Source organism: Rhagoletis pomonella, unplaced genomic scaffold (genome assembly GCF_013731165.1).
Source record: "Rhagoletis pomonella isolate Grant_MI unplaced genomic scaffold, Rhpom_1.0 Rhpom_scaffold_00005, whole genome shotgun sequence".
In the NCBI taxonomy this organism is placed as follows: domain Eukaryota; kingdom Metazoa; phylum Arthropoda; class Insecta; order Diptera; family Tephritidae; genus Rhagoletis; species Rhagoletis pomonella.
This window is the reverse complement of record NW_023458559.1, coordinates 52,448,889-52,473,726: the sequence shown is the minus strand read 5'-3', so window position 1 is coordinate 52,473,726 and position 24,838 is coordinate 52,448,889. Positions and strand designations below refer to the sequence as shown.

The 24,838-nt window shown below is 36.5% G+C and overlaps 4 protein-coding genes across 4 annotated transcripts in view; 2 read left to right on the top strand and 2 right to left on the bottom strand.

Annotated features, from left to right (window-relative positions):
• Nucleotides 1-842: 842 nt before the first annotated feature.
• On the top strand, nt 843-2,857 carry LOC118739188 (cAMP-regulated phosphoprotein 19-like). Its single transcript, XM_036470374.1, has 4 exons — nt 843-1,196; nt 1,818-1,908; nt 2,014-2,130; nt 2,190-2,857. The coding sequence occupies exons 2-4, from the start codon at nt 1,843-1,845 to the stop codon at nt 2,361-2,363; spliced, it is 357 nt and encodes a 118-aa protein (XP_036326267.1). The 5' UTR covers nt 843-1,196; nt 1,818-1,842; the 3' UTR covers nt 2,364-2,857.
• Nucleotides 2,858-2,953: 96 nt separating this feature from the next.
• Nucleotides 2,954-4,038, top strand: LOC118739187 (viral IAP-associated factor homolog). Its single transcript, XM_036470373.1, has 2 exons — nt 2,954-3,145; nt 3,292-4,038. The coding sequence occupies exons 1-2, from the start codon at nt 3,140-3,142 to the stop codon at nt 4,003-4,005; spliced, it is 720 nt and encodes a 239-aa protein (XP_036326266.1). The 5' UTR covers nt 2,954-3,139; the 3' UTR covers nt 4,006-4,038.
• Nucleotides 4,039-15,828: 11,790 nt separating this feature from the next.
• LOC118739917 (tubulin polyglutamylase complex subunit 2) lies at nt 15,829-17,168 on the bottom strand. The gene is made up of 4 exons (XM_036471416.1): nt 17,071-17,168; nt 16,797-16,964; nt 16,118-16,701; nt 15,829-16,060 (listed from the first exon to the last, which is right to left on the bottom strand). Exons 1-4 carry the CDS (start codon nt 17,138-17,140, stop codon nt 15,890-15,892), a joined length of 993 nt encoding a protein of 330 aa, XP_036327309.1. The 5' UTR covers nt 17,141-17,168; the 3' UTR covers nt 15,829-15,889.
• Nucleotides 17,169-24,230: 7,062 nt separating this feature from the next.
• LOC118739186 (anoctamin-5) overlaps nt 24,231-24,838 on the bottom strand; it is a 366,850-nt gene continuing 366,242 nt past the window's right edge. Inside the window, exon 12 of the mRNA XM_036470372.1 lies at nt 24,231-24,740. Coding sequence (XP_036326265.1) covers nt 24,402-24,740 — 339 coding nt within the window. The 3' untranslated portion in view covers nt 24,231-24,401. The remainder of the gene's footprint in view (nt 24,741-24,838) is intronic.

Genomic DNA, 24,838 nt, shown 5'->3' with positions numbered 1-24,838 from the left:
ACAGGCGAACAGCGATGGCCTACCAACTGTCATTTTGACGAGCAATGTGATTGCAAGTTTTTGTGTGTGGGCACTTTGGTGCCTCGAAATAAGCATTTGCCGCATGACGCCACCAGACAACGTTCTCTCAATTTCGGTGTTTGAAAACATTTAAATCTTTAAAAAACTAGCTAAATAATTTCCTAAAACGTAATCATAAATTATCCAATACGGAACAGATTTTTATTTTGATTTAATATCAAAATTTCATCGATGTTACCAGCGGCACGCTTTCTTTCAAATGAAAATATGGCTGTCAAACTATCGAATTGCCTGCAATAGATGTCAAGCAATAAGCGCTGACATATATTGCAGCACATAAGAAATAGGCGGTCTCCATTGGAAATATATTTTGTGACATGGTTATCACGACATCAGTGTTTTCCTGTGGAGACAGGGCCTTAGTTGCAAAAATACATCGATGTTTTCTTTGATTTGATTTTGCATCGAAATGTGCATCGATATTTTTCGATGCATGGATTTGAAAGGGATTTTTCAGATAATGTTTTACAACAAAATTTGATATTAGCAATATTTTACAAAATTTTAAATAAATTACTGCAACTGAGCGGATTATGTTTCTAAAGAAACTTTTTGGAGCCATTTACATTTTTTGGTCAAAGTCACTTCTCTTTTTTATACAATTTAAAAACTGTAATGACGGTTCAATGTATTAGCGATGCCCGTTTTCAAAAAACATCGATACATCGACTATTTATACATCGAGTGTAAAATTTTCGATGCATCGAAGCAAAACATCGATATTTTCGATGCATCGATGTTTTTCCGAAATCCCTACTCCACTCACAATACAACTCTGACGAAAAAGAAGCTGGATTCGGATTTTACAGCTTACAGCAGAAATTTTGTGACATCCATATTTGTTTGCATATGATTTTCAATATTGTGCTTTGAAAATCAACGAATTAAAGTATTTTCGACCATACTAGAACTGAAGAATCAATAGCTACGTGGACCGTTACTCGTATTATATTCACCGCTTCACTTGCATTGTTTTTTGTGCGTGTCAACGACCGAGCAGTTGTTGGTTTTTGTACTTGGCTGCCACCAATTAGCGGACCTCCCCAGAAAGCGTCTCGAAACAACGAACAAGGAGTGTAAAAGTCAAATAAATCCACAAATTTTTTGTAGTCCAGGTATGTTGTCCGAAGGCCTCTGAATAAAATTTTATCATATTTTACCATGCAATTTTTTTTTCATTCGGACAAAGCCGTAGTCCTTGTATATACCACATTTCAAAATAACACGTATTGTTATATTGCGAAAGTGAAAATTGCTGCACCATCATTGCGAAATGCACGTGATGTATGGCAATAAAAAACGCATATCTTGTGCTGCTAAATGCAAAGGGATAAATATACAGATACTAGCGAGATGAAACTGTAGAAACTCATATTCTAGATAACATACTCTTGTTTGTATGTATTAAAAAATGCAGGGGCATTTTGAAAATAGGCAGTCAATATGAATATTTGCACAAAAATAAACACTTGCAGCACAATGCGGTATACTTAAAATGCATATGATATGTACGTATTCAATTACACTGTCAATTCACTTCTCTCGATTAAGTTCATAAAGGGAGTATGGCTTTATATTATTATGTACTCTAATTAAATGTCTAATATGTATGTATGTACATATGGTTTTATGTGTATTCAGGCAAAGTTAGTTCAAATTATGATTTGCTATGAACGCGATGAAACTATTTTTTTCTCTTGGGGGTGTCAATTTGTAAAGTTATTACTTTTTTCTAGCAACTGATCTGAAAGAAAGGCGACCATGAGTGCAGCTGAAGAGACCAGTCAACCGACAACTCCACAAGATGCACCTGATTCCGAAGACCAGGTATTTTCATTTTAAGTTGTTATTCATTCTGTTTTAATATAAAATCTACCAAGTCTGAATATTTTGAACGCTACACTTTGTAACTTATTTTATTGCCCATTTTAGGCAAACGCACGAGAGTTGGAGAAGATCGAAGAAGAGAAATTGAAATCGAAGTATCCATCAGGATTACGTGGCCCTGGTGGTCACTCAGCTTTTCTACAGAAGCGACTACAAAAAGGCGTATGTATACTTGATTCTTTTTGGTTGATTAAAATAAAAATGCCCATCTTAATTTTTAGCAAAAATTCTTTGACTCTGGTGATTATCAAATGGCAAAACAGAAGGGTGGCGGCGTTAAACAAGTGTTTGCCAACAAGGTAGCCACTGGCGAAGCAATACCTACACCAGAAACAGTGCCTGCGCGTAAAACCTCGATAATACAACCATGCAATAAATTCCCAACGACGAGTTAAGGGAATTGTTGCCATAGTTGAAAAATTTAATAACTTGTTTCACCAACTCTAATACATATAACTTAATTTTAAAATCGCTTAACTACTAAGCTTCCAAAAAGCATAACTGCATATATGAGGAGTATTCAAGAAGGCAAACAAGTCCGATTGAATCTTCTCTTTTTTATTAATAAAATTTGCGTAAATTATCTTTCGATGGCGCCCAGTTCCCAAGTTAAATAAATAATAATTTTGGCGCAGTTGCCTCTTTAACATACCACTCATGATTGAATTTAGTTTTAAGTTTTATTCAGAAGCAATTCTCGTGTCTGCTTTTTTGACGTCGAATATTATGGCCCATGTGTATTGTTTTGGGGTTTCTTAAGCGTCACTTGAGTGTTTAAACTAATTTTCAACAATTATTCTTCTGAAAGCCGTTAACTACTTTGTACACGTTGAGATGTGAATATGAAATAGCATTAAAATGTAATAAATGTAATTTGAACAAGGCGAAACCAGTTTTTTTTTTTAATGTAAGCAAATGTCTAACTAAAAATTTATTAAAAAAATCTTGAGACTGCAGCGAACGTTTTTCGGTATTTTAATTTTTTTTCTGGCCACTTTATCAAGTTTAGTGTTTGGCAGCACTGATATCTCTGAATGGGAACAATCAATTTTTTTTAGATTAGTCAGAGAAGTGTTATTTTTTTAAATAAATAAATTAACTTTTATTACTTTTTGTGTTAAAGTTTCATCATACCGACTAAAGATATCACATACAATATAAGGCTTTCAATATGCAGGTACTTACTATTGATATACATCCATACACACATCCATATGTCAAACAAATTGGCCATTTCCAAATATGGTAATGAGGGTGTCCCAAAAATAACACTTCCATGCAGTTACAAGTTAGCAGAATTTTTTTATTGGATTCAATTTGTAGGACCCTAATGAAGATACCGAATGGAATGATGTACTCCGTGCCAAGGGCATTTTGCCCCCGAAACAAGAGGCTGAAATTACGGAGGAACAAATCCAAGCTATGGTGGACGACGCTATAAATAAACGCACAAATTTGAGGTCGGGAGAAGACGCCCGTTCCAAGGAAATTGACGATATGACACTAGATGAGTTAGATGAACTAGAGGACTCAGAAGATGAAGAGGTCTTGGAGCAATATCGTCTGCGACGCATTGCAGAAATGAGAGCTTTTGCGGAAAAGGCAAAATTTGGCACAGTGCGGGAGATATCCGGACAGGACTATGTAAGTGAGGTGACGAAAGCTGGAGAAGGCATTTGGGTGGTTTTACACCTCTATGCCAATGGAGTGCCGTTATGCGCACTCATCCATCACCACATGCAACAGCTGGCAGTGCGTTTCCCACAGACAAAGTTCTTGCGATCAATAGCAACAACTTGTATACCAAATTTTCCCGAAAAAAATCTACCAACAATTTTCATATATCACGAAGGTCAATTGAAGAAGCAATACATTGGTCCATTAGAGCTACGTGGTGAAAAACTAACGCTTGATGAATTGGAGTTTATGCTGGGAGTAGCAGGGGCGGTTCCAACAGAAATAAAGGAAGATCCACGGCCACAAATCCGGGACAAAATGCTCGCTGATTTGGAGAGTCAAAATATTGATTTCTATTAAATGAGCATAATAAAAAGATAAGAAAAAAAAGTATATGATTTTTTTTTTGGGGGGGTTTCGGGTAGGTTGGCCGGTTTGTATAAAACCACAGCCTCTCAAAATATATATCTTAGTATGTTGTTTTCCAAATGATGTATCCAATCGTCGCTCCACTGATACCAACTGATATATGTATCATTCGTCTTATTCCTCTAAATTCTTTGTCAATTATATCAAAGTAAAAAGTTTATTGTGATTTAATGGTCCACAAGTAACCAGATTATTCCTCGAATTGTTAGTTACGTCAGAATGTATTATTCAGATTAAAATTTAAATGGCTGGGAACCAAGTCCTGTTGTTATTGTAGCGGCTACTAAACCCCGTTCGGGTCGGTTCATCCATCAACGTTGTCGTCAATTTCAGTTAGAGGGATGCCCAGGAAGTGTGCGACTTCCACAGGAGCTGTCCATCCATTCACAGGTCGGGAGTCTACATAATTCGAGACTGCCTTTCTGTGAATGCCGTTCAAGGCCTGTCGATAAGCTGTCGGGTCCAGATGTTGTTTGTTGAAACTATGGACTTCGTCCGTCAGTTCGTAGACTTGCCTCCTGACGTACGTTTCTTTGTCTTTGCCCTAGGTGCTGCCGGCTAGTGACTTGAGGACCTTGATGTGGCTTTGCACTTTGTTGATAATTGCGGTTGTATGCGCAGAGAAGGAGAGCAGACTGTCTTAGGTTACTCCGAGGATCTTCGGGTTGTTCGCCGTCGGAATTGGTTTGTCGTCGACGTGAATTCCCAGTTGAAGTCTGACCTTCTTCCAGGTGGTAAATAGTGTGGCTAAGGATATTTTAGGGAAGAGAGTTAGGCTCCGTACAGTGAAGAAGCGAGAAAGCTCGGCGAGATAACCGTTTACTTTCGAGCAAAAGTCATTAATTCCATTCCCAGACGCTATGATCGAACAATCGTCAACATAACAGACAATGGTAAAATTTAAACAGAAATGGGGAAAGGACACTATCCTGTGGAACCGCCTGTTTTATTTTCCTGGGTTTGCTCGATTTGTCTCTAAAGCTGCCTTTACATGAGGCGATTTTCCAATGCTCTGGAACGGCGATTGTATTTTCGTGTAAATAGTGATTTAAAAATCGCTTGCTTCAAAGTAGACAGCAAGTCAACTTTTGCATGCGATTATCGCCTGTCAAAAAATCGCCTCATGTAAAGGCAGCTTAAAAGTTACTGACGAGTGACGACCTCTCAGATAATTCGCCGACCACCGTTTGAGTCCCTTTGGGAGAGAGCAGGGCTCAATGTCTTCTGGTAGCGTTGAATGGCTGACAGTGTCGAACGCCTTAGACAGGTCCAGCGCTACTAGAATGGTTCTCTCACAGGGGCGGTTTCGGTTTACGGAACCCATGCTGATGCCTCGCTGGGGTCAGGTGGTTTGTATAGTGCGGGAGTTGTAGGCCCTCTAGTGTCTTCGCTACCATGGAAAGGAGAGTTATCGGGCGAGAGGATTCTCCATTGTTGGATGACTTCCCATCTTGGATTGCGTAGCTTTAAGGCTACTTTAGGCACTGTAGGAATAGCGCCAAACAGTGTTACCGTTGTGCGACTTAAGTGTCAAATTGACACTGGTTTTGTTTCTTTTCTTTTCTAGCAGATAATTATCAGGAAGAAGAAGAATGAGAAAATTGAGGGAATTACGCTCACAGACAGCGAAATAAATATTTAGTAAAGAAACGCAAAACTAGCAAGTAAAAAGCTGATCGATGTATTTGACTATTGAAAATAGGAGTGTACTCGTACGCCCAACTATCTAAAGTTTTAGAAAACTTTTACTGGTTTTGCGTTCTCGTAACCAATAAACTTGCAAAGTAGGGGAAATTGAGAGAGCAAAATGTGAAAGAGAGCTGCAAATTTCTGCTGGAAAAATTTTCCCAGCTAAAACTTGCAAGTAAGAAAATCAGCTGATCACAAACACATGTTTGTAAATAAACAAAAGAAAATATGGACTTTTTGAGTTATTTATTGCAAATTTTATTATTAATGCTAGTATACAACGAAAAAGTGAGTAAATTTAATATGCACAACGTTTGCTGTTTATTTTTCGCTAATTTGCTATTAATCTCCAGTTTGTTTACTGAAGTGTGTGCTGACTATGGTTGCCGTATGACATTTTTCGTTTGTACCATAATTTACCTTTAAATATACCAAAATAGACTTAAATGCAGCATGCTGAAATGTGGTTTTGCTGAAGTTTTCGGTTTTGGTAGGTTGATTGCTGAAATGAAAATTTTATAATTTTTAAGCTACATCTGTAGCTATATCTATTACATTGTTTTTGGATCAATGATGGGTGTTTGGAGGAGATACTCTTGTTTTTGAATGCGTCACCATGTGATATCACAAATAATTATGAGAAAAATAACTTATTCATTCCGATATAATTAATTTGTATTTTAAAAAGTTGTTTCTTATCGAAAACTATTCAGTTGTATCAAATGCCAAATCGGGGGAAAATGTACCAAACAGAAAATAAATTGAGAAACTAATCACCAGTGGCAACTTTGCAAGTGATCAGCTGTTTCGAAGGTTGCAAGTTTTTGCAAATTTTGCGTTCTCGTACTTCTGTTGATATTTCGTCTCTTTGAGTGCGAATGCTGCTAACTTCTCAGAACTTTTGCTGCTGGAGAATTTTGTACTCTCAATACGAGTACACACCTAATATTTGGCGCGAATTTTTGTTTATCCATTTTGACAGCTGCTAGAAATTAGCAGGAGAGCCAAAAAATAAGAGCGTAGGAACGAGTTGCTAGTTTCTGCTAGTTTTTTGGTTTAAGAAACGCTTTCCAGCAGAAATTAGTGATAATTTGTGATAATTATCTGTTAAAAAACAAAGCTACTTTTTGGAGATCGATGCCCCCTGACAACGACTTTTTGAAATAGGCTTATTTTGAAACTTCTTAAAAATCATGCGGCCGTGGAAGATCGACCTATCTCGGCAGCCAGTTCGAAAACTCCCTATCTCAAAAAACTTTTCAATACACCCTATTTAAACATTTTATTGAAAAACACCTTATCTCAGAATTCGGTTCGAAAACGCCGTATTCCGGATTCCGACGGACAAATGGTTGCTCCTGGAAGAAAGGATTATGAGGGCACTACTTGGCGAAATCCAGCGTACCAAAAACCACAACATTGGTATGTTTGATGGATCCAGGTGGCAGAAGGGAGTCAAAGTTGTTGGTTGCGGTAACAAGGAATAGTTGGACTTCCTAACAAACTGCGTCCGCAACCAAGATAAACTTTGGGTCAACGCACGACTGGAAGTTGCTCCGCTCTCAGAGGTGTCATCCCGTACCGCAGTGTGAGTGTGGATCCCGCCTCCCCTCGTGGAGGACGAGACCTCACTAGCCCTAATCAAATGTCAGAACGAGAATGTCATCCCTGACGACTGGACGAGTGTCCGAGGCCGCGCTCGCGACAAGGGTAACGGCAAGGACCTGTGGATCAAGATCGGTCCACAATCCTTGCAGATTCTGTGATCATGGGTTTTGGGTAATGTGACCAACCGTACTTCTTTCGGAAGTACAGTACTTCTTTTTTCGCTCCTGTACTTCGTACTTCGAAGTACAGTCAAATGTACTTCTTTACGATATTTTGTACTTCGGTCCTGTTCTTCTCCGTTCTTCTGGACATTCGTCACATGGCCTGGGCGATAAATTCGTTCAAACCATTAAAGTCGCGGGGGACCGATGGCATCATGTCTGCGCAGCTGCAAAGGGCTCTGAAGGTTTCGTGCAATTGGTTGGATCCATGCATGAGGACCGGGTACGTCCACAAGGCTTGGAGGGTAGTCAGTGTTGCGTTCATCCCGAAGGTCGGAAAAGTTTATCAGGTTTCTCTTAGGGATTTTAGGCCTATCAGTCACTGTCTTTCAAGAGCTCAATATGCTTATTGCAAGAAAAGGTCGGTGAATACCGTCCTGCACACAGTGGTAAAGTCCCCAGAAAAAGCCTTCACGCAGGAAGTTTATGCAGTACGGACCTCTTCGATATCGAGCGGGCCTTCAACAATGTCACTCCAGATTTAATAGTCAAGTATATTCATAATCTGGGGGTTGAAACCAACCTAATAAGCTTACTTTATGACAGAACTGTCGCGACGAGTAGGGGAGTCAATGGGAGCACTCCTCAAGGTGGTGTTCTCTCTCCCTGCCCTGGATTGCGGTTGTAAACGACCTTCTAGAGGAACTGGAAAAATGGTCTGGCGAGTGATCGCCTATGTGATGACGTGGAATTTTTGGTTAAGGCGCGATTTCTATATACCCTTTTTGATCTAGTTCAAGGTTACCTGAACCAGGTAACTAGGTGGGCGACTGTCGTAGAAGTCTAACATTGAGGAAAAGGTACGAAAGGTGCGATTGGTATTCATGTGGTGAGACTAGAAACTGACTAGAGACTGATCCTTTTGTATAAGCTGTCAAGAGGAAGTTGAAGTAGAATCATCTCCACACTTTCTTTTAGACTGTCCAACCTTCGCGAGGCTTAGATGGAAACATTTTGGCTCGCACTTGTGAACAAACTCTGAGCTCCCAGGGATCGAAATTAACCGCATTCGAAGTTTCGTAATCGGCTCGCGGCGTTAACTTAACCGAACCTAACCTGTACTTCTTTGAGCTATGAAATAGTTGGTCACATTAGTTTTGGGGGTTAAACTTCGCGTCAGTCAGTGGCGGACCCACGGGAGGTGTTTTAATATGGCGCATATGTATGTATAATATGGCGTTTATCCGCTGGATCGCCACTGCCAACAGCAAAATTCCGGCGAAATGTCATCTGTTCTCTCACAAGAGAAAAATACGTAAAAAAACAAATGCCGAAGTCTTATCCTGACACAGTTGGCTGACTAAACGAATAATTACTTTACTATTTTAACTTCCAAACCATCAAATTCGATTTAGGGATTTGCATAAATTCCAAACATTTTTCTAGCAGAAACTAGCAGCTTTCCCTCAAAATTAAATGTATTTTTGCTCTCGCAATTTCCCCTACTTTGCAAATTTTTGCGAACGCGAACACTAAAAGCTGATAGTTTTTATAGCTTTAACTTTTTTTTTTAGGTACGCGAATGCAACGTATTTTGACTTAACGAATTTCTTTGTAGAGTACAAAGACTCAAAGTATAACTGTTGTTGTTGTACCAAAAATTGAAAATATACGGAACGCAGCTATTTTCAACAGTGGATATTTTAAATCTGGTATTTGTAGCTGGAATTCACGAAATAGCAGAGCTTTATGTTGCATTTCCAGTGCCTTATCTTCTTTTAATTCCAAAAACTCCAACTCTTCTTCGCTTTTCTTAAAAAGGAATATTATAAATTCATCCTCAATTATGTTACATAAAAAAGGGTTTATGAAGTATGCAAACGTACATTTAAATTATTTTCAAATCGGCCAATCTTTTTTTCAAAATCTGCTTTTAAATCATGTGTAATATTTTTTCTAGCCATGCAAAAAGACTAAATATTCTTCTTTTGAGATCATAAATAAAAAGACGTAGTTAAGCTTCAAAACTTAAACTAATTTGCGACAAATCAAAAAGATTTTTATTTTCTCCTTGTAGAGACAAATTCAAGTTTTGCAAATGTCCTATCATATCGGTAAATAACATTAAGTCAGAAAGCTAATTTTCATTCTCCAATTGCGGGTAATATTCCGATCTCAATTTGCGTATGTGTAGTACATATATAAAAAGAATAAAATAAAAAAAAAACAACACAATGGAAAAGAATGTCCAGCAAAGAAATATGTATTTTAGTAAAAAGAGCCAAAATGTTCTAAGCAAAGAGAAAGTAAAAAGAGCCGCACTTTGCTAAGTAATGAGCCGCATTTGGCTCAAACAGCCGCGATTGCCCACCGTTGCAATATAGCAATGAACAATTTTTCTCATTTTTCCATTTTTAAAACACCAATCGTAACTAATAACAAACGAAGCATCAACTGTGTTTCTGATGCGCTGATTGCTCTTGCGATGCATTTCGATAACTTCTCGGATGCGTTTTGGAAAAGTATATCTACATTGGACGCGTTCATAAGACGCAGTTGTTTAGCTCATCTACTACGAAACTGTTGGCAACTGTTACAGTGAAAAATTATATAGCAAACATCTTAAAAACATATATTTAGAAACGTAGCATTATTATAAAATACTAGCAAAGCACCCGACGTCGTTCGGGGTAAACAAATCAAAATATAAAACAGTAATACAAATATTCAGTTCAGCATAAGTTAATATCAGTATATATTGATCATCATTTTCTGTACTACAAATCTTGTTCCATTATTAATATTAGGTGGATTAAGGTAACGGTAGAATTTTTAAATTGCTACTACGGTACATTCCGTTTAGCTGCCTATTCGCTTAGCTGTTTTAGGGCCAGTTTTTCAGTACATGGCCGTGGTTTAAACTCAGTTTAAACGCCCGATCTGGCTGATTTAAACTAAGATCAGCCAATCAAATGTCAGCCAGCTGTTCAATTTAAACTCAGTTTACTTAAACTAAGTTTAAACTGGCACTGAAAAACTGGCCCTTAGTATAGCTGCACTTTTCCGGTAGAATGCTTATTTCGGAAGAGTTCTATTCGTTATTTAGGGTCTTTATTAGAGCACCAGAAGCCAAATCAACCATTTTTAGAATTTTTGTCTGTCTGTCTGTCTGGCTGTATGTTTGCACGCGCATCACTCGAAAACGAATGCATGGATTTGAACGCAGTTTTCACCGATGTATTGCTAGAGGTCTAACTTAAAATATAGAAAGAAAACAAAATTAGAGAGTTGTCACCTGTTTGAAAATTGCAGTTTAAGTTAATTGATAAGAAAAAGTGAAGATTGCAATATGGGCGTCAAAAGAAAGAGGCTTAAGTAGGCTTACAGCCAAAAATATTTTTTTAGAGTTGCCACCGGTTTGAAAATTTCAATTTACTTTAATTTATAAGATAAATAGAATTTTGCAATATGGGTATCAAACTGAAGATGTTTAGGAAATTTTACTGCCGAAAATATCTTAGGGGAGAGTTGCCACCTGTTGGAAAAATTTTATTGTATTAAATTCATAAAATAAATGAAATCTATATCTATAATTATAATAAAATTGTGACAGGCCAATGTCTGTACCTTATAGATATTAAAGAAAAATTAATATGGTGTGTTTTTATTAGAGCTACAGAAGCAAAAGAATTTTTAAAAATTTTGAATCTCTGTCTGTCTGTATATTTGTTCGCGCATCACTCGAAAACATGGAATTGAATGCAGTTTTCACCGATGTATCGCTAGAGATCTTGCTTACAATATAGAAAACAAATGGCATTCAATTGACATTCAGTTAATTCAATTTATTCAATTCATTTATTGACATTCAATTAAGTGTGTTTAAGCATAACCAGTCGCACTTTTTGGAACTTCTGTGTGGAAGGTTTTTCGCTAAAAAAATCAAAACTTTTTGTTGTAGCTGCCAAAAAATTAAGAAATCTGAGACGTCACGCTTTACAATTTCCTATAGTTCTCTGTAGAATGTATTTCACTAAACTACTAAACGGTTGCACCGGTTTGGTTGCACCTTGAAAATAAATATTCCGACTAAAAATTTACTCGGTATGTAGTTTGGGATATTCCTAAAATTTTTATACAGACTAAATCGTAAAAAACCAATATATCTCTAAAACCAATTACGCTGGGGAACTGAAACTTATCACTGATGCATACCGCTTACGCTAACGTCCTGAAATTCGGCACAGCTACAAATGTTATCAATACCGTACTTATGGCGAATGGGAACCATTTTCTCCTAGATTTCTAAATCCCCATTAACTATTGTAACTTTGATTTAATTTTTTGTAAAAGGTAAAATTTATGTGAAAATTTTGAAGAATTTTTTTTTTTTAAACTTTCCACAAAGAGTGGAGCTTTGATTTTATCTACATACCTATTTGCATATTTCGTTGTTCGGACTAAACTCAAAAACCACTGAATAGAGTTCCGTCAGATTGTCGGAGGTTATCTTACATACATATATGGTCCTATTACATTGTACTAGAAAACTCGCTAGGTGGTTCTGGAGTAGACTTATTTATAAAAATCCTTTTTCTTAACCGATTTCGTTCAAATTTTAAATGTAAGCTATGTACCTGTATGATGGAAAATTCTTTTGATGAAAAATTACCCGATAAGTGCCGCTGGTGAAATTCATAACACGTATTCATTTTATGGTAAGCAATGGTTTTGCAGAAAATGGACCCAAAGGATGGCGCTGCAGCCGAAATATACAGAAACCCCGTGTGGTTGGTCTCCTTTGGCCCTATATTTAAGTTATCGAATTTAGTTTACAGATGTCTAAATGAAGGATGGAGTTAAGTTTGTCTGAGGCGCTCATGCACGATCATGCGATCTTGCATCTAACTAGAAATCAGTTCATAAATATCACCACGAATTGTAAAAGAGGCGAATTAACAAGGAAATATCACCGTAGGTATATCAATTGCTTCATTTGAAATATATTCAAGAGGTCACACGACTCATTTAGCCAATGTACCTGAAAACTTTTCATACTGTGGGACAGCGAGGATTCTTGGCCCTCCTATAACAGAAAACGCACTTCTGTGCTCTTGAGTTTCCTTATAAGAACTTTTATTGGCATACGCATCGCACCAATGTTGTAGTCGCAAGATCATAGAAAAAGATTACGCATGCTTGGCAGAGATCTCACAGGTGGAAATAAGACCATCGGCAAAGCTCCGAAAGGGATTGGTATTCCATATGGTCTCACAGCGTTACTATTATTAGCCTATGTGTGAGGAGGATACTGCGCCTTAGTGATTTCAACTTAACCAAAAATTTTGACTTTACAGACTATTTTGGTTTTTAAATGCTCTTTTGCATTGGCCAACGCAAAAGTTCTTATTAGGCGCCGCGAAGCACAGTGTTTCGACTATATGGAGGAAGGTAGAAAAAAGTCATGGTGACAGTTGATAAAAAAAAAAACGGTTGGACTTCGAGAGGGAAAAGTAAAAGTCATTTATACCAAATTTTATATTATTTAGTCACCCCCCTTCTTCACGAACGATACATTTCCAAAAAAATACGGGAATGGGCGCGATACCGACTAATCTGTTTAATTGCCTTTGGCGATTAACCCATTGAAGAAAGTGTTTCTTTTTCAACTGTAATCAATTATCTAAATGTCGTGGAATATTCAGGTGAAGGTATTTATCATTTATTTGGTACTTTCCTATTTTCTTACCAAAAAATTTACTTTGAAATGCAGATGCTAAAGATTATTAGTAAAAAAAAAATGTGAGTACCGGTCCGTCAGGTCTTGAAACTAGACGAATGTTTTAGAGAATTTTATGTAGTTTTCGAATATATAATTTGATTTTTGCGCGCGACTTTGCAAATATATGTAATTTTTGATTTTCTTAATTTTTGATTTTCAGCTTCTTTTTGCATAATTTCGCGAAAGGAATTTTTGAAAATGAAAAAATCTCACCAAATATTGGGAAAAAAGCGAGTATTTACACCTAAGTCATTTTATGGTATAACCTTTGTTTTCTGAGAGTGGAAAGCAGGAAACAAAAATTAACCAAAATTCCATCACATTTAATGATTGGGCCCACATATTTTGTGAGTTTTGGACGTTATAGTGATCCAATCTTCCCCATATTTTATATTTAGATTTTTCTAATAAAACAAAGACTACAAACTAAATACCATCGAAATCGGATGAAATTTAATGTTTCCGCCCACAAGAGTAGAGGGCGTGGCAATTATTCCATTTGTACAAAATTTCATAACTCTCTATATCTAAGCAAAACTAGAGCACACGTCAAGTTTCAGTGAAATCGGTGGAGGTATACTATTATTTCCACCTGCCTCCGTATAGACGAAACACTGTACGAAGTGGTTTTTGATTTGAAATATTATTACATTGGTGTAAATATGGGAGGGAAAATACTCCGATTTATTGTTTTATTATTATCAAAGTGGCAAGGCCGTTGATAATACTCACAATTTATGAAACTTCAAAAAATTTTATTATCCGTCAAAAGTTGTTTATTGGAACTACCTACTACTACTTTTTTGTATCATGGCTAAAACTTGCAAGTAAGAAAATCAGCTGATCACAAACACATGTTTGTAAATAAACAAAAGAAAATATGACCTTTTTGAGTTATTTATTGCAAATTTTATTATCAATGCTAGTATACAACGAAAAAGTGAGTAAATTTAATAAGCACAACGTTTGTTGAGTTTGTTTTTCGTTAATTTGCTATTGATCTCCAGTTTGTTTACTTTAGTGTGTGCTGACTATGGTTGCCGTATGACATTTTTCGTTTGTACCATAATTTTTCTTTAAAGATACCAAAATAGATTTAAATGCAGCATGCTGAAATGTTTTTTTGCTGAAGTTTTCGGTTTTGGTAGGTTGATTGTTGAAATGTTCTGTAGCATCTGTAGCTATATCTATTACATATTTTTTGGATCAATGATGGGTGTTTGGAGGAGATAATCTTGTTTTTGAATGCGTCACCATGTGATATCACAAATAATTATGAGAAAAATAACTTATTCATTCCGATATAATTAATTTGTATTTTAAAAAGTTTTTTCTTATCCAAAACTATTCAATTTTGTAAAATTCCAAATCGGGGGAAAATGTACCAAGCAGAAAATAAATTGCCAAATTGATCACCAGTGGCAACTGTGTAAGTGATCAGCTGTTTCGAAGATTGCAAGTTTCTGTAAATTTTGCGTTCTCGTACTTCTGTTGATATTTCGTCTCTTTCAAGACCCGTTTACATACAACTTTGGCGTTGGCCTCGCTTCGACAGCTGACTATGAATACATGAATTTATATGAAAGTCTCCACATAATAAATGTTGGGCAAAGCCAACGCTAACGCAACGCAGAAAGATGGCCAACTCTCAACTATTCGCGCGTGTCGTTCGTAAGCTGTTTCAAATAATCAAAATTATGTGATTTAATTATCCTTTTTAATCAAATGCTGGCAAGACATATATGGCCTTATTCATAAAAAATAAAATAGATTTATAGAGCTCTATAAAGTGATATTTTCATACAAATTTTCGATATATAAAGCAGTTAAAGTGTTCTTTATTTTTTATGAATTTGGGTGTTAGTTTTTAAGGCAATTATTGATATACAATTTTGATTTATCTGCCGCTAGTATGTTAATTTAATGACCAAAGTATTCTCTGCTAAGCGTTCATTGTAGCAAGCACGGGCGTTACTCGCGCTGCTGTCAAAGCAACGCCAGTGCCAACGCAACGCCAAAGTTGTATGTGGACGGGCCTTGAGAGCGAATACTGATAAATTCTCAGAACTTTTGCTGCTGGAGAATTTTGTCCTCTCAATACGAGTACACAAATGCCGTTCTAAAAAAAGTTATTCTATGGGAAAGTTAAAAGATTTAAATATTCAGTTTGCGCTGCTTCTCTTTCCTTCAAATTCAAATAATGAATTGGCAGGTCCCTGAAACTCATACTCTTGTGATTCAAACACTTTTCTGGTGGCAAAATCAAAGCTTTTTTAAAAGTATTTAATTGGCTAGGTAATCCTTTCAAAAGTTCTTCGATTAGGGTAATTAAAAATTTTTGACAGTCTTTTAATATGCATGTTAAGTCAAGTTTATCCCGCAGTTCATTAACCCCTTCTGTAAAATTATCGTGGAAAAATAAGTTTTGTATATTTTTATAATTGGAAAAAACTTATTTGAAGGGGAAAAATCACAAAAAATCGCCGATGGCGATTTCCTAAATTTTTACGCGCAAATATCAAAAAAAAAAAAAATCACTAACTCGCCAAATCTAGACACTCTGCTCCGAGGGCATCTACATGAAATTTTTTCTTGATGATACGGTTTTGATAGAACTTTTTGGTTTGATGCGAAAAACAGAGGGGTCGATAATATTGTATGGATGCCCTGGTGCAGGATCTACTTGCCGCCCGCGACGTGGCTCAAAATCCTCTAGCAAGTGTGGGGCCAATAGCATGAACAATTGCTAATAAACGTTTAAGAATAAAATATAGATAAATCTTTAAAAGGAGCTTTTTTTTACCTCAGTCCACGACGGCAACCCAATATTGGAGAAGCATAGCTCCCAGTAGGGTAGACCTAAGTGAGCTACTGCCATGCGCAAGTATTCACTGAAGGTATCTGATAGGAATATCCACTTCATTGCATTCAATTCGAGTAGATAGAATTTGGGATTATTAGAACCACTTGACTCATAGAGCATACACACTTTAGCGACATCATTAATGGTATTTAGTTCGAAAATTTTAGTCTTGGTTGTTATAACGGGCAATAGATTTCCCCAACGATCTTTTCCAACTGCCAATGGTACAGCGTTGGAACCTGCTCCTCCATAAATACCTACACCGTCAATGTCGCCATTTATGTTATCACCAACAACTCCTAATCCTCCAAATGCTCCTGAAATACCATCAATTGTTGTTGCTTCGTGACTTTCTATTTCCAATAAATTTGTTGTAGAACTTGTGGCTGGCGGTATGGTTCTGGAGCTGGAGCTAGGTGGACCAGTTGTGCCCAAACTGATTGAGGACTCGAAATTCTCACGTAAGAGTGTAATCTGCTGAAGATGTGGGAGATGAATATAACCTACTCGGCGTAAATCGTTGGCTGAAAAAGAAATTAAATGCGATCCATGTATTAATATGTATGTACACACATACATACATATATACACGCTTGAGAAAATTATATGAAGGTCCTACGTGCATACTGATAGCTCCATTGTAGTAGAAATCCATCTGTGGACAAATAAAATTTCTTCATATCTTCCGGCAAATAGACCGTATGTCGTTGCTCCCAGTTCACAACCTGAGCTTTCTCGCATGGTTTTCGATGTTCACAGGAGACATTGCGGACGCGCGGTATTTTAGCTTCATTAGTAAACCATTGTGTATAAATGAACCATAATTATTCAGGTATATACATATATTATACTTATGTATTATAAGATCATGATTCAATAATCACTTCATTTACCAAGTGTTCCCATCAGACCTAATGTTAAATGATCATAGAAAATATCCTCTGTTGTAGGTTTCTTTGCCATGTTTTATTTACAAAACTGTACCTATGTACATCCGTATGTACATACAAATATTAATTTTCAAAACTTAATTTGATTAGTATACATAAATACCAATGTTGCTAGGGGAACGTTGATATGTTATAGTACATATACAAACTTGGTATCGATGGGAACAGTGTCCCAGTGTCCCAGTTAGCAGTTTCGGTTTCCTATTCACTAAGGGCCGGTTGTTCAATGTCTGATTAGCACAAATCGGAGGTAGAAGCTCCGGTTAAGCACAACTACTGCTTTATCGATCACATGTTACATGCATGATGTCGAAATCGTCGATAGTCCGGTTAAACATCATTATCGACGATTTCGACAGCATGCATATAACAAGTGATCGATAAAGCAGTCGTTGTATCTAACCGGAGCTTCTACCTCCGATTTGTGCTAATCAGACATTGAACAACCGGCCCTAAATGCCCTTTTTATACCCGAGCGCAATTGTGCACAAGGGTAGATATTAGCATCGGCGTACCTAGAATGAAATTTAGGGGGGGGCTCGACCCTATTAAGCTGGTATTTCAGGGTACTATTTTATATATATATAAGGAAAATATGAGAGTTAGGGGGGAGCTCGAGCACCCCCCTGCCCCTACCTGGCTACGCCCATGGATATTAGGTTTGTTCCACAAGCTACTCGAAGTCACTTCGAGTTATGCATACTTGGCATTGCTTGGGAGTTGTCACATAAGGAAACGGTTAAATGAGCTTCGCGTGTAAGCGGTTACCCAACGCACAGCATTACATACGTAGAAGTCTGTTGGTTTTTGATTTCTACGTAAAAATGGTATAGCAGTGCATACATTAACACATACGCGTTCCACAAGTAAGTTTTAGGGCCGGTTACTCAATGTCTGGTTAACACTAATCTCCGGTTAAACATTGTTATCGACGTATTCGACTCCATTCATATAATAGGGAGTCGGTAACGTCGATAACAATGTTTAACCAGAGATTAGTGTTAACCAGACTTTGAGTAACCGGCCCTTAGAGTTTCTTTGATATACGTTCACAGTTTGAACCATGATAAAAATATAGTAAGGTAGAACCGCTGAGAGTCACTTTTAAAATTCTTGACGTTTCCAAACAATTTAATTTTTAAATTTACTCACAAACTCACACACACATTTTCATTTTGAATCTCAAGCAACAACAATTTCGAACAATTTCAATTTTTTATTTTCACTTTCATATGATTTTAAAATGTTGGCAAACTTCAAAAAAAAATCATGGCCGACAAATTGAGAGAACGGTTATACCTTGCTATGTTTTTATCATGGTTTGAACTTTGCTTGAGTTTTTCTACAAGTAGCTTGAGGAACAACCCTATAGTTGCGAACCTGTACGAGTCCGGACTAGTCAGAAATTTCAAACGATCAGTTGTAGTCAGGGTTGCCAACTATCCTTAGCTATGAGGTGCCATATTGGTGATAAAAAAGTGCCAAAATGTGCCAAATAGAAAAATGAAAGTGCCAAAAAAGGTGCCATCCCTTTTAATCCTTCCCATTTAGCAATAAAATAAGAACTACATTTCTAAAACAAAGGTGTAATGCCCTGTTTCTCCCTCTCCGCCCCGTAGATCCAGCCCTGTATAACGATAAATTTCGATATTTCGAAATTTAAGGATGCTAATTTACTCAAAATTGATACTAACAACAATCCATTGAAAAGAAGTATGTATCTAACATTATTATGGAATTTTGCAAAATGGGAGTGATATCGCCCACATAGTATGTATAACTTTATAAGTTCATTATGTCTAACTGGACGTTCTATCGAAGATGTTTGAAATATGTAGGTATAAAACCACCCCTGCTTGCCATGTAGCGGTAGGTTTCGGAAAGGTGAAAAAACTATATTTAATACTTGCGCCGGGTATTTAATGTGCGGCTCCGCTCGATCTTTGACTTTCTCACTTGTTTGTTTTTGCTTTTTGTGCCATATGTACATATGTACATACATACATATGTAGATATTTATAAAGTTGTACGCGTAGGTATATAGAGAGTAAATTAAAAAAAGCTAAGATTCGAGAGATGTTCTTAAAGGTCATTATATTTTTATTGGTGTTTAAAATTGTACAACATTTGAAAAGTTTAATCGATAATGTTAATACTAATAAGCTACAATTACATATCGGGCAAAAAAATGACAATAAATGTAAACTAATGATTATGTCCCGGTTAAAATCAAACAGATTAATAATTGAATATCGAATACAGAATCATTTATAAACTGAAAAATACACTTAAACATGCATATATGACCAATACGAATACAATACATGGACATTAGGGTGGTTCGAATTTGTTTGTTCAGCCCATAACTGATGAATATTAGATATGAGGAACCCGTGTTTTTTTATTTTAAAAACGGGGCTTTGAAGCTTTTCGTATATTCCCCGTGTCATAATTATAAGTTATAAGTATTAGTTAAGTTAAGTTATTTTTTTATAAAAATTTTATTTATTCTTTAACGAAGACCGAATAAATCCAAATTTTAAACTATGTGCATTATTTAAAAACAATTCAACAAACTTTCGTAAAAATTTCGAACTTTTTAAATAGATTTCTTAGAAAGATTTTGAGTATGCAGGTTTGCGGATAAATTGTTAAAATTTGTCAATATGTGGTGCGTTTATAATTATGACACGCGGTGTATGTATTTCGATGGGGCAAATACACATCTTTTGTAGAATTGCTATAAAAATATATTGATTGATCAAAAATATTTCCCTTCAGAAATCTTCGAACAATAATGATAAATACATACATACATATTAAACTTATGAGGTATTCCATCGTCACGAGTGGGACATTTGTACAGTAAAAATGTACTTTCTTTTTCAAATTTAAGTATAAAGTACTCGACAATTCTACATTTTAATAAAGCTACCCCTCATTGACTATTATAGGCGTTATTACAAAATAGGAAAAAAAATTCCAACTTACTTTTATATGGGGGAAAAATCGGGTGTGACAAAAAAATGACTTGCTTTTTGGAGCAGATATATTTTGCGGAAACCCTGCGAATTTATTTCACTTTTCTGTGTGAACTTGATGTCTTGTCTGTTACACTGTATGACGATTGGTACTGTGGTGACACTCAGATGGCGCCATGTTCAAATCAGTACAATGCGCTATTGCACAGAGTTAGTGCGCTGACGCCACAGGTGGCTCCGGCGTTATTGAGCTAGCGCCATAAAAATTGAACTATTACCCTGCAAAAATCGTTGGACCATGTAGTCTATTTGTGGTAAATTGGAGTACTAACAAAAGTGTTCCTCTGTCATGCTGTAGCGGACCAACTCGTGTCTCTGCGCCAGCTTATTGTTTGTTATCCGATCACTGCTCGTGTTTTAACGAAACGTGATTGAAGTTGAGCATTTGAAAGCACATTTGCATGTCTGGCTGTAGCTGAACGTGTAGAGATGCTCGCTGTTAGTTCTTAGCTCCCAGCATGTTCGGGTTCGAATGCCGTCAGAGGCAAGTAATTTTTAATTTTTGTCTTGGTTTTTATTAATTTCGAAAAAGCATTTGAGAAGTGAAGAACAAAAGCGTGTACAAACGAAAAAATATAACAACAATGCCATTGGAGTAGTTTTGTGCTACTCTGATGTAATGCAGGGATGGAATATATGGTCCTGCCCTAGGACATCGCAATGTTAATTGGACCATATTTTTTATATGAATTGTGGTTAATTTTGGAGTACTCCTTGGTCCTTAGGGAGTACTCTTTACACGCATGCATGGAGTAGTCGCGATTTTTGCAGGGTACCCATGGCTAGCATATAGGTAATGGGCGCGTTATATGGCCCTTCGAAGTTTGAAATAGGACCTTTGTTAAAAAATTATTTTTAAGTATTGTATGTAAATAACTAAAAAAATAAAAGTGTGGTGTATACTTTTTTTATGCAAACTTATATTACAGGTCCCTTATAACACTTCAAAATCAGTTCAAAATTTTTTAAAATATATTTTTTTTGATTTCTCAAAGTTCTGACACTTGTCCCCTTATATTATCTGTAATATAAGTTTGAACAAAAAAGTTATATACCGCTTCAATAAAAGCATAAGGCGGACCACTCCCATATTTTTACTTTTTTTTTTGTTTGCATACTATAATTAAAAATATTTTTTTACCAAAGGTCCGATTTCGAACTTCGAAGGCCCATATCTCGATTTCGGAGGCTATCTCCGGAAAACGGAGAAATCACTTTTTTAATTATGACTCAATCTCTTTTAAAAAATGGTTTGGTCATAAAACTGTAGGCCCCTCCTCTTTGTGTGACAACATCAAGGCGCACACCACACATCGGAGGAGAAGCTCGGCCAAACACTAACATAGGTGTAAGCGCCAAGGGTGTCTCTCAAAGAAAGAGAGCAAACCTTATGACCTGATGACATCAACACAGCGTGGCCGAATTGACGATTTCGTCGTCATTTTGACGTTTTTTTTAGCTCAATGGCGTTCTGACGATTTTTCCACCCGTAATGACGATTTTTTTATTTTAGTTTTTCCACCTAATTAAAGATGTATGTAAGTATGTATATAAATTTTTTTTTTAATGAAGTAATTTATGTAATTTTGTTTATATTTTTTATTTTGTTAATAACGTATAATAAACAAAAATTTTACGTTTGTTTGGCCGAAATTACAATTTTTTCGGGGTAAAATGACGATTGTCAGTAAAAGCGTTCGGCAACGCTGCATCAACGAGGCGAAATCAGGTATGAAATGAGGAATGTTTCATACAACTGACTTTCCTTTCAGATTTTACGATCATATAAAATAAGCTCTATATAAGGCGCAAATTTTTTGGAGGGTATGTATGCATGTAAGTAAGTTTGTTAGGGGCAAATCTTGCAATAAATTTTTGACCAAATTCACAGCTGGCTCAGAACCCGATGACAAGGCAATACGAAAGATGAAGTAATCCGATAGGTGGCGCAGGAGTCGAGATATTTGAAAACCCGTATTTATAGTCCGATTTGGTACATATTTAGATCGTATGTATATAAACTACATGAAAAGCTATAACTCCACTAAAATTTAACCGATAGGTAGCGCACGAGTCGCTATATTTGGAAAACTAGCATTTATGGTCCGATTTCATTCCTATTTAGAAAGCTTGCTTTAAAAATATTTGTTTTAACTATTAATTTACTTTACCTTTCGATTTTGGTTCTGAAAAATTTCAATTGCTGAACTTAATTACCAATTGCTAACATTTGTTATTTCTTTCCCTTGATTTGTTTGTTTTCATCAACCATTGCGTTCAAATGAAATGCAAAAAAACGAAAAACGTCCCCAATAAATTAAAAAAATCTGATTGGTGTTGTCATAATATAACTCTGATGCGAGGTTGCAAAATGTAGACGCATAAAAAACATACCTTTGAGTGTGACAAAATGTAAACGGCCTTAAGACTCAATTTTGTATGGGAAACAACAACACCACAGATTTTCTGTTAGAAAATGTCTCAAAATTTTGAGACTGTGAGCCCTATTCGCGTCTTGTCACAGTTCAATTGTCATTATCGTGTCATCAACTGTTGTCATAGGTGACAAGCGTAAAGCTCGTTTTATTTGCCAACTGCGGCGAAAGTTTCTCTATAATGAAACAGCTGTTCTTTGTTTACATTTTAATTGTTCTTTTTGACCGCCACTGCAACAGACGGGATTTCTTTTAAATAAAATACACCGCAGCAATGGAATAATTATTTCCTCCATGAATAATATTCTGCAATGGATACTATTATGATATGCATACGCAAATAATAACTTTTTAGCACACATATTTAGGCAAATAAAATGGTTTTACTGAATAATTTTGCAATTTTTCACAGCAAAATTAATAAAATTGGAAATATTAACATATGTTTTAGCGTTGTCACGTACTCAATGGGTCATCACAAAAATAATAGCAATTGTCACCTAAACGTGACAATTGATTATAAACATGACAAAAGTTATAGCGCCGAGTTTTGTCATTGCATTTATAAGTGTTCAACGAGTATGCGAAACTTCCTTATGATCGGTTTAGTTAAGGCCTGAAAGTGTATAAAACAAACTCTTTTTGCATTCATGTATATGTGCCCTGTCACACGGTCAGTAATTATCACGATATTTGGATCGCGATCCATATTGATGGATTGATGGATCGCGCACGAATGCTACATGTTCAATATTTATCGCGTCAGTATTTGCATATTTTTTGTGCTGAACGCTTATTATGACGCAAGAAAATATTTTTATTTTGTGCGTATAATTTACAGATAATGCATTCCACAATCATTTTAAAATTTCCAATGTTAATTAAAATTTTTTTAATTTCTTTTGAAAGGTTTTAAGCACCGAGAGCGAAGGCAGAGCGAATACGTTTTCGATGTTCGCATTATGAGAGTAAAAGATGTACTGACGAATTGTATGGATCCCGTTTTGAAAGTGCTACACGTCCAATATTTATTGACGGTATTGCGATCAGCGATCCAGATTTCAAAATTTTTAGAAACTTTGCGATATGGATCACGATCCATCAATACATGCTATACCGTCAATAAATATCGCGATACTTGGATCACGTCAATAAATACTGACCGTGTGACAGTGCCCTATAAGTTAGAATAAGATAGGATATAAAGGCTGCATTCCAAAATGTCAAAATAAAAAGCATCAGTCTCTTTTATTACTAAGCCTCAACAGCTTGTAATGCCAAATGTGCGCAAGCATGGTTAGATGCTAGTTTTCAGCTAGGTTGCGCAAGTTTGACTTTTTCTTAAAGTGCGGTTTGGAAATAAAAGAGACTGATGCTTTGTATTTTGACGTTTTGGAATGCACCCAACTTCACGTATTTTAGCGGTGAAACACCTCAATGATGAAAAAACCCTATCTAGAAACTGTGTTTCATAATTTTGTGTCGGTGCGGTCAAATATTAACCGATTTCAAAATAACAAAAAATATGGGTGTCCTTATTTTCCATTTTCTTGTGGGGGTGGTAGCCAGAAAGTTCCAAAAAAGTTGATTTTCCTGTGTATTTTTGGACCAACCTAATGTACATGTATGTATGTATTTATGTATGTGCGTACATAGAGAGGTATGCGCGCGTTTGGAAGTGATCAACAAATTGAGATGATCACTTGAAGGTTCATTAGTTCACATGGTTAGGTGGCTACACATAGCTTCACTATTTGGCATTTGTAGTTGTCTGCGCAGCATCATCTTCCTCTTCGTGTCAAGAAACTTCCCACACTGTCGACTCGACTGAGCGACGAGGACGTGCCGCCACCTCCACATGAGCATCCAAACCATCACTCAGGCGACTGAAGCGGCGCGCCCAGCTGCCACGACCCATAAAACCACCTGTGCCCATTGTAGCGCCACTTCCACGACTTCCGGCATCTCGGAAGATGCTCATCAAGTCCTGATTGTCACCTTGTTGTGCGCGTTTAATGCCATGCTGATATTTGGCCTCTTTGGCTAGCAGCTGCTCACGTTGCATTTGCGTCTTCACTTCGGCGGGTATGTCGGGTATTATGAACTGCATGATGCCTGTGATGACGAATACGACGTGCTTAAAGATAAGTAATCGTGCATTAGATATTGCGGAAAAGCTACATTATGTAAGTGTATCTAAGTTAGAAAATAATTACCTCGAAAACGACAACGAAA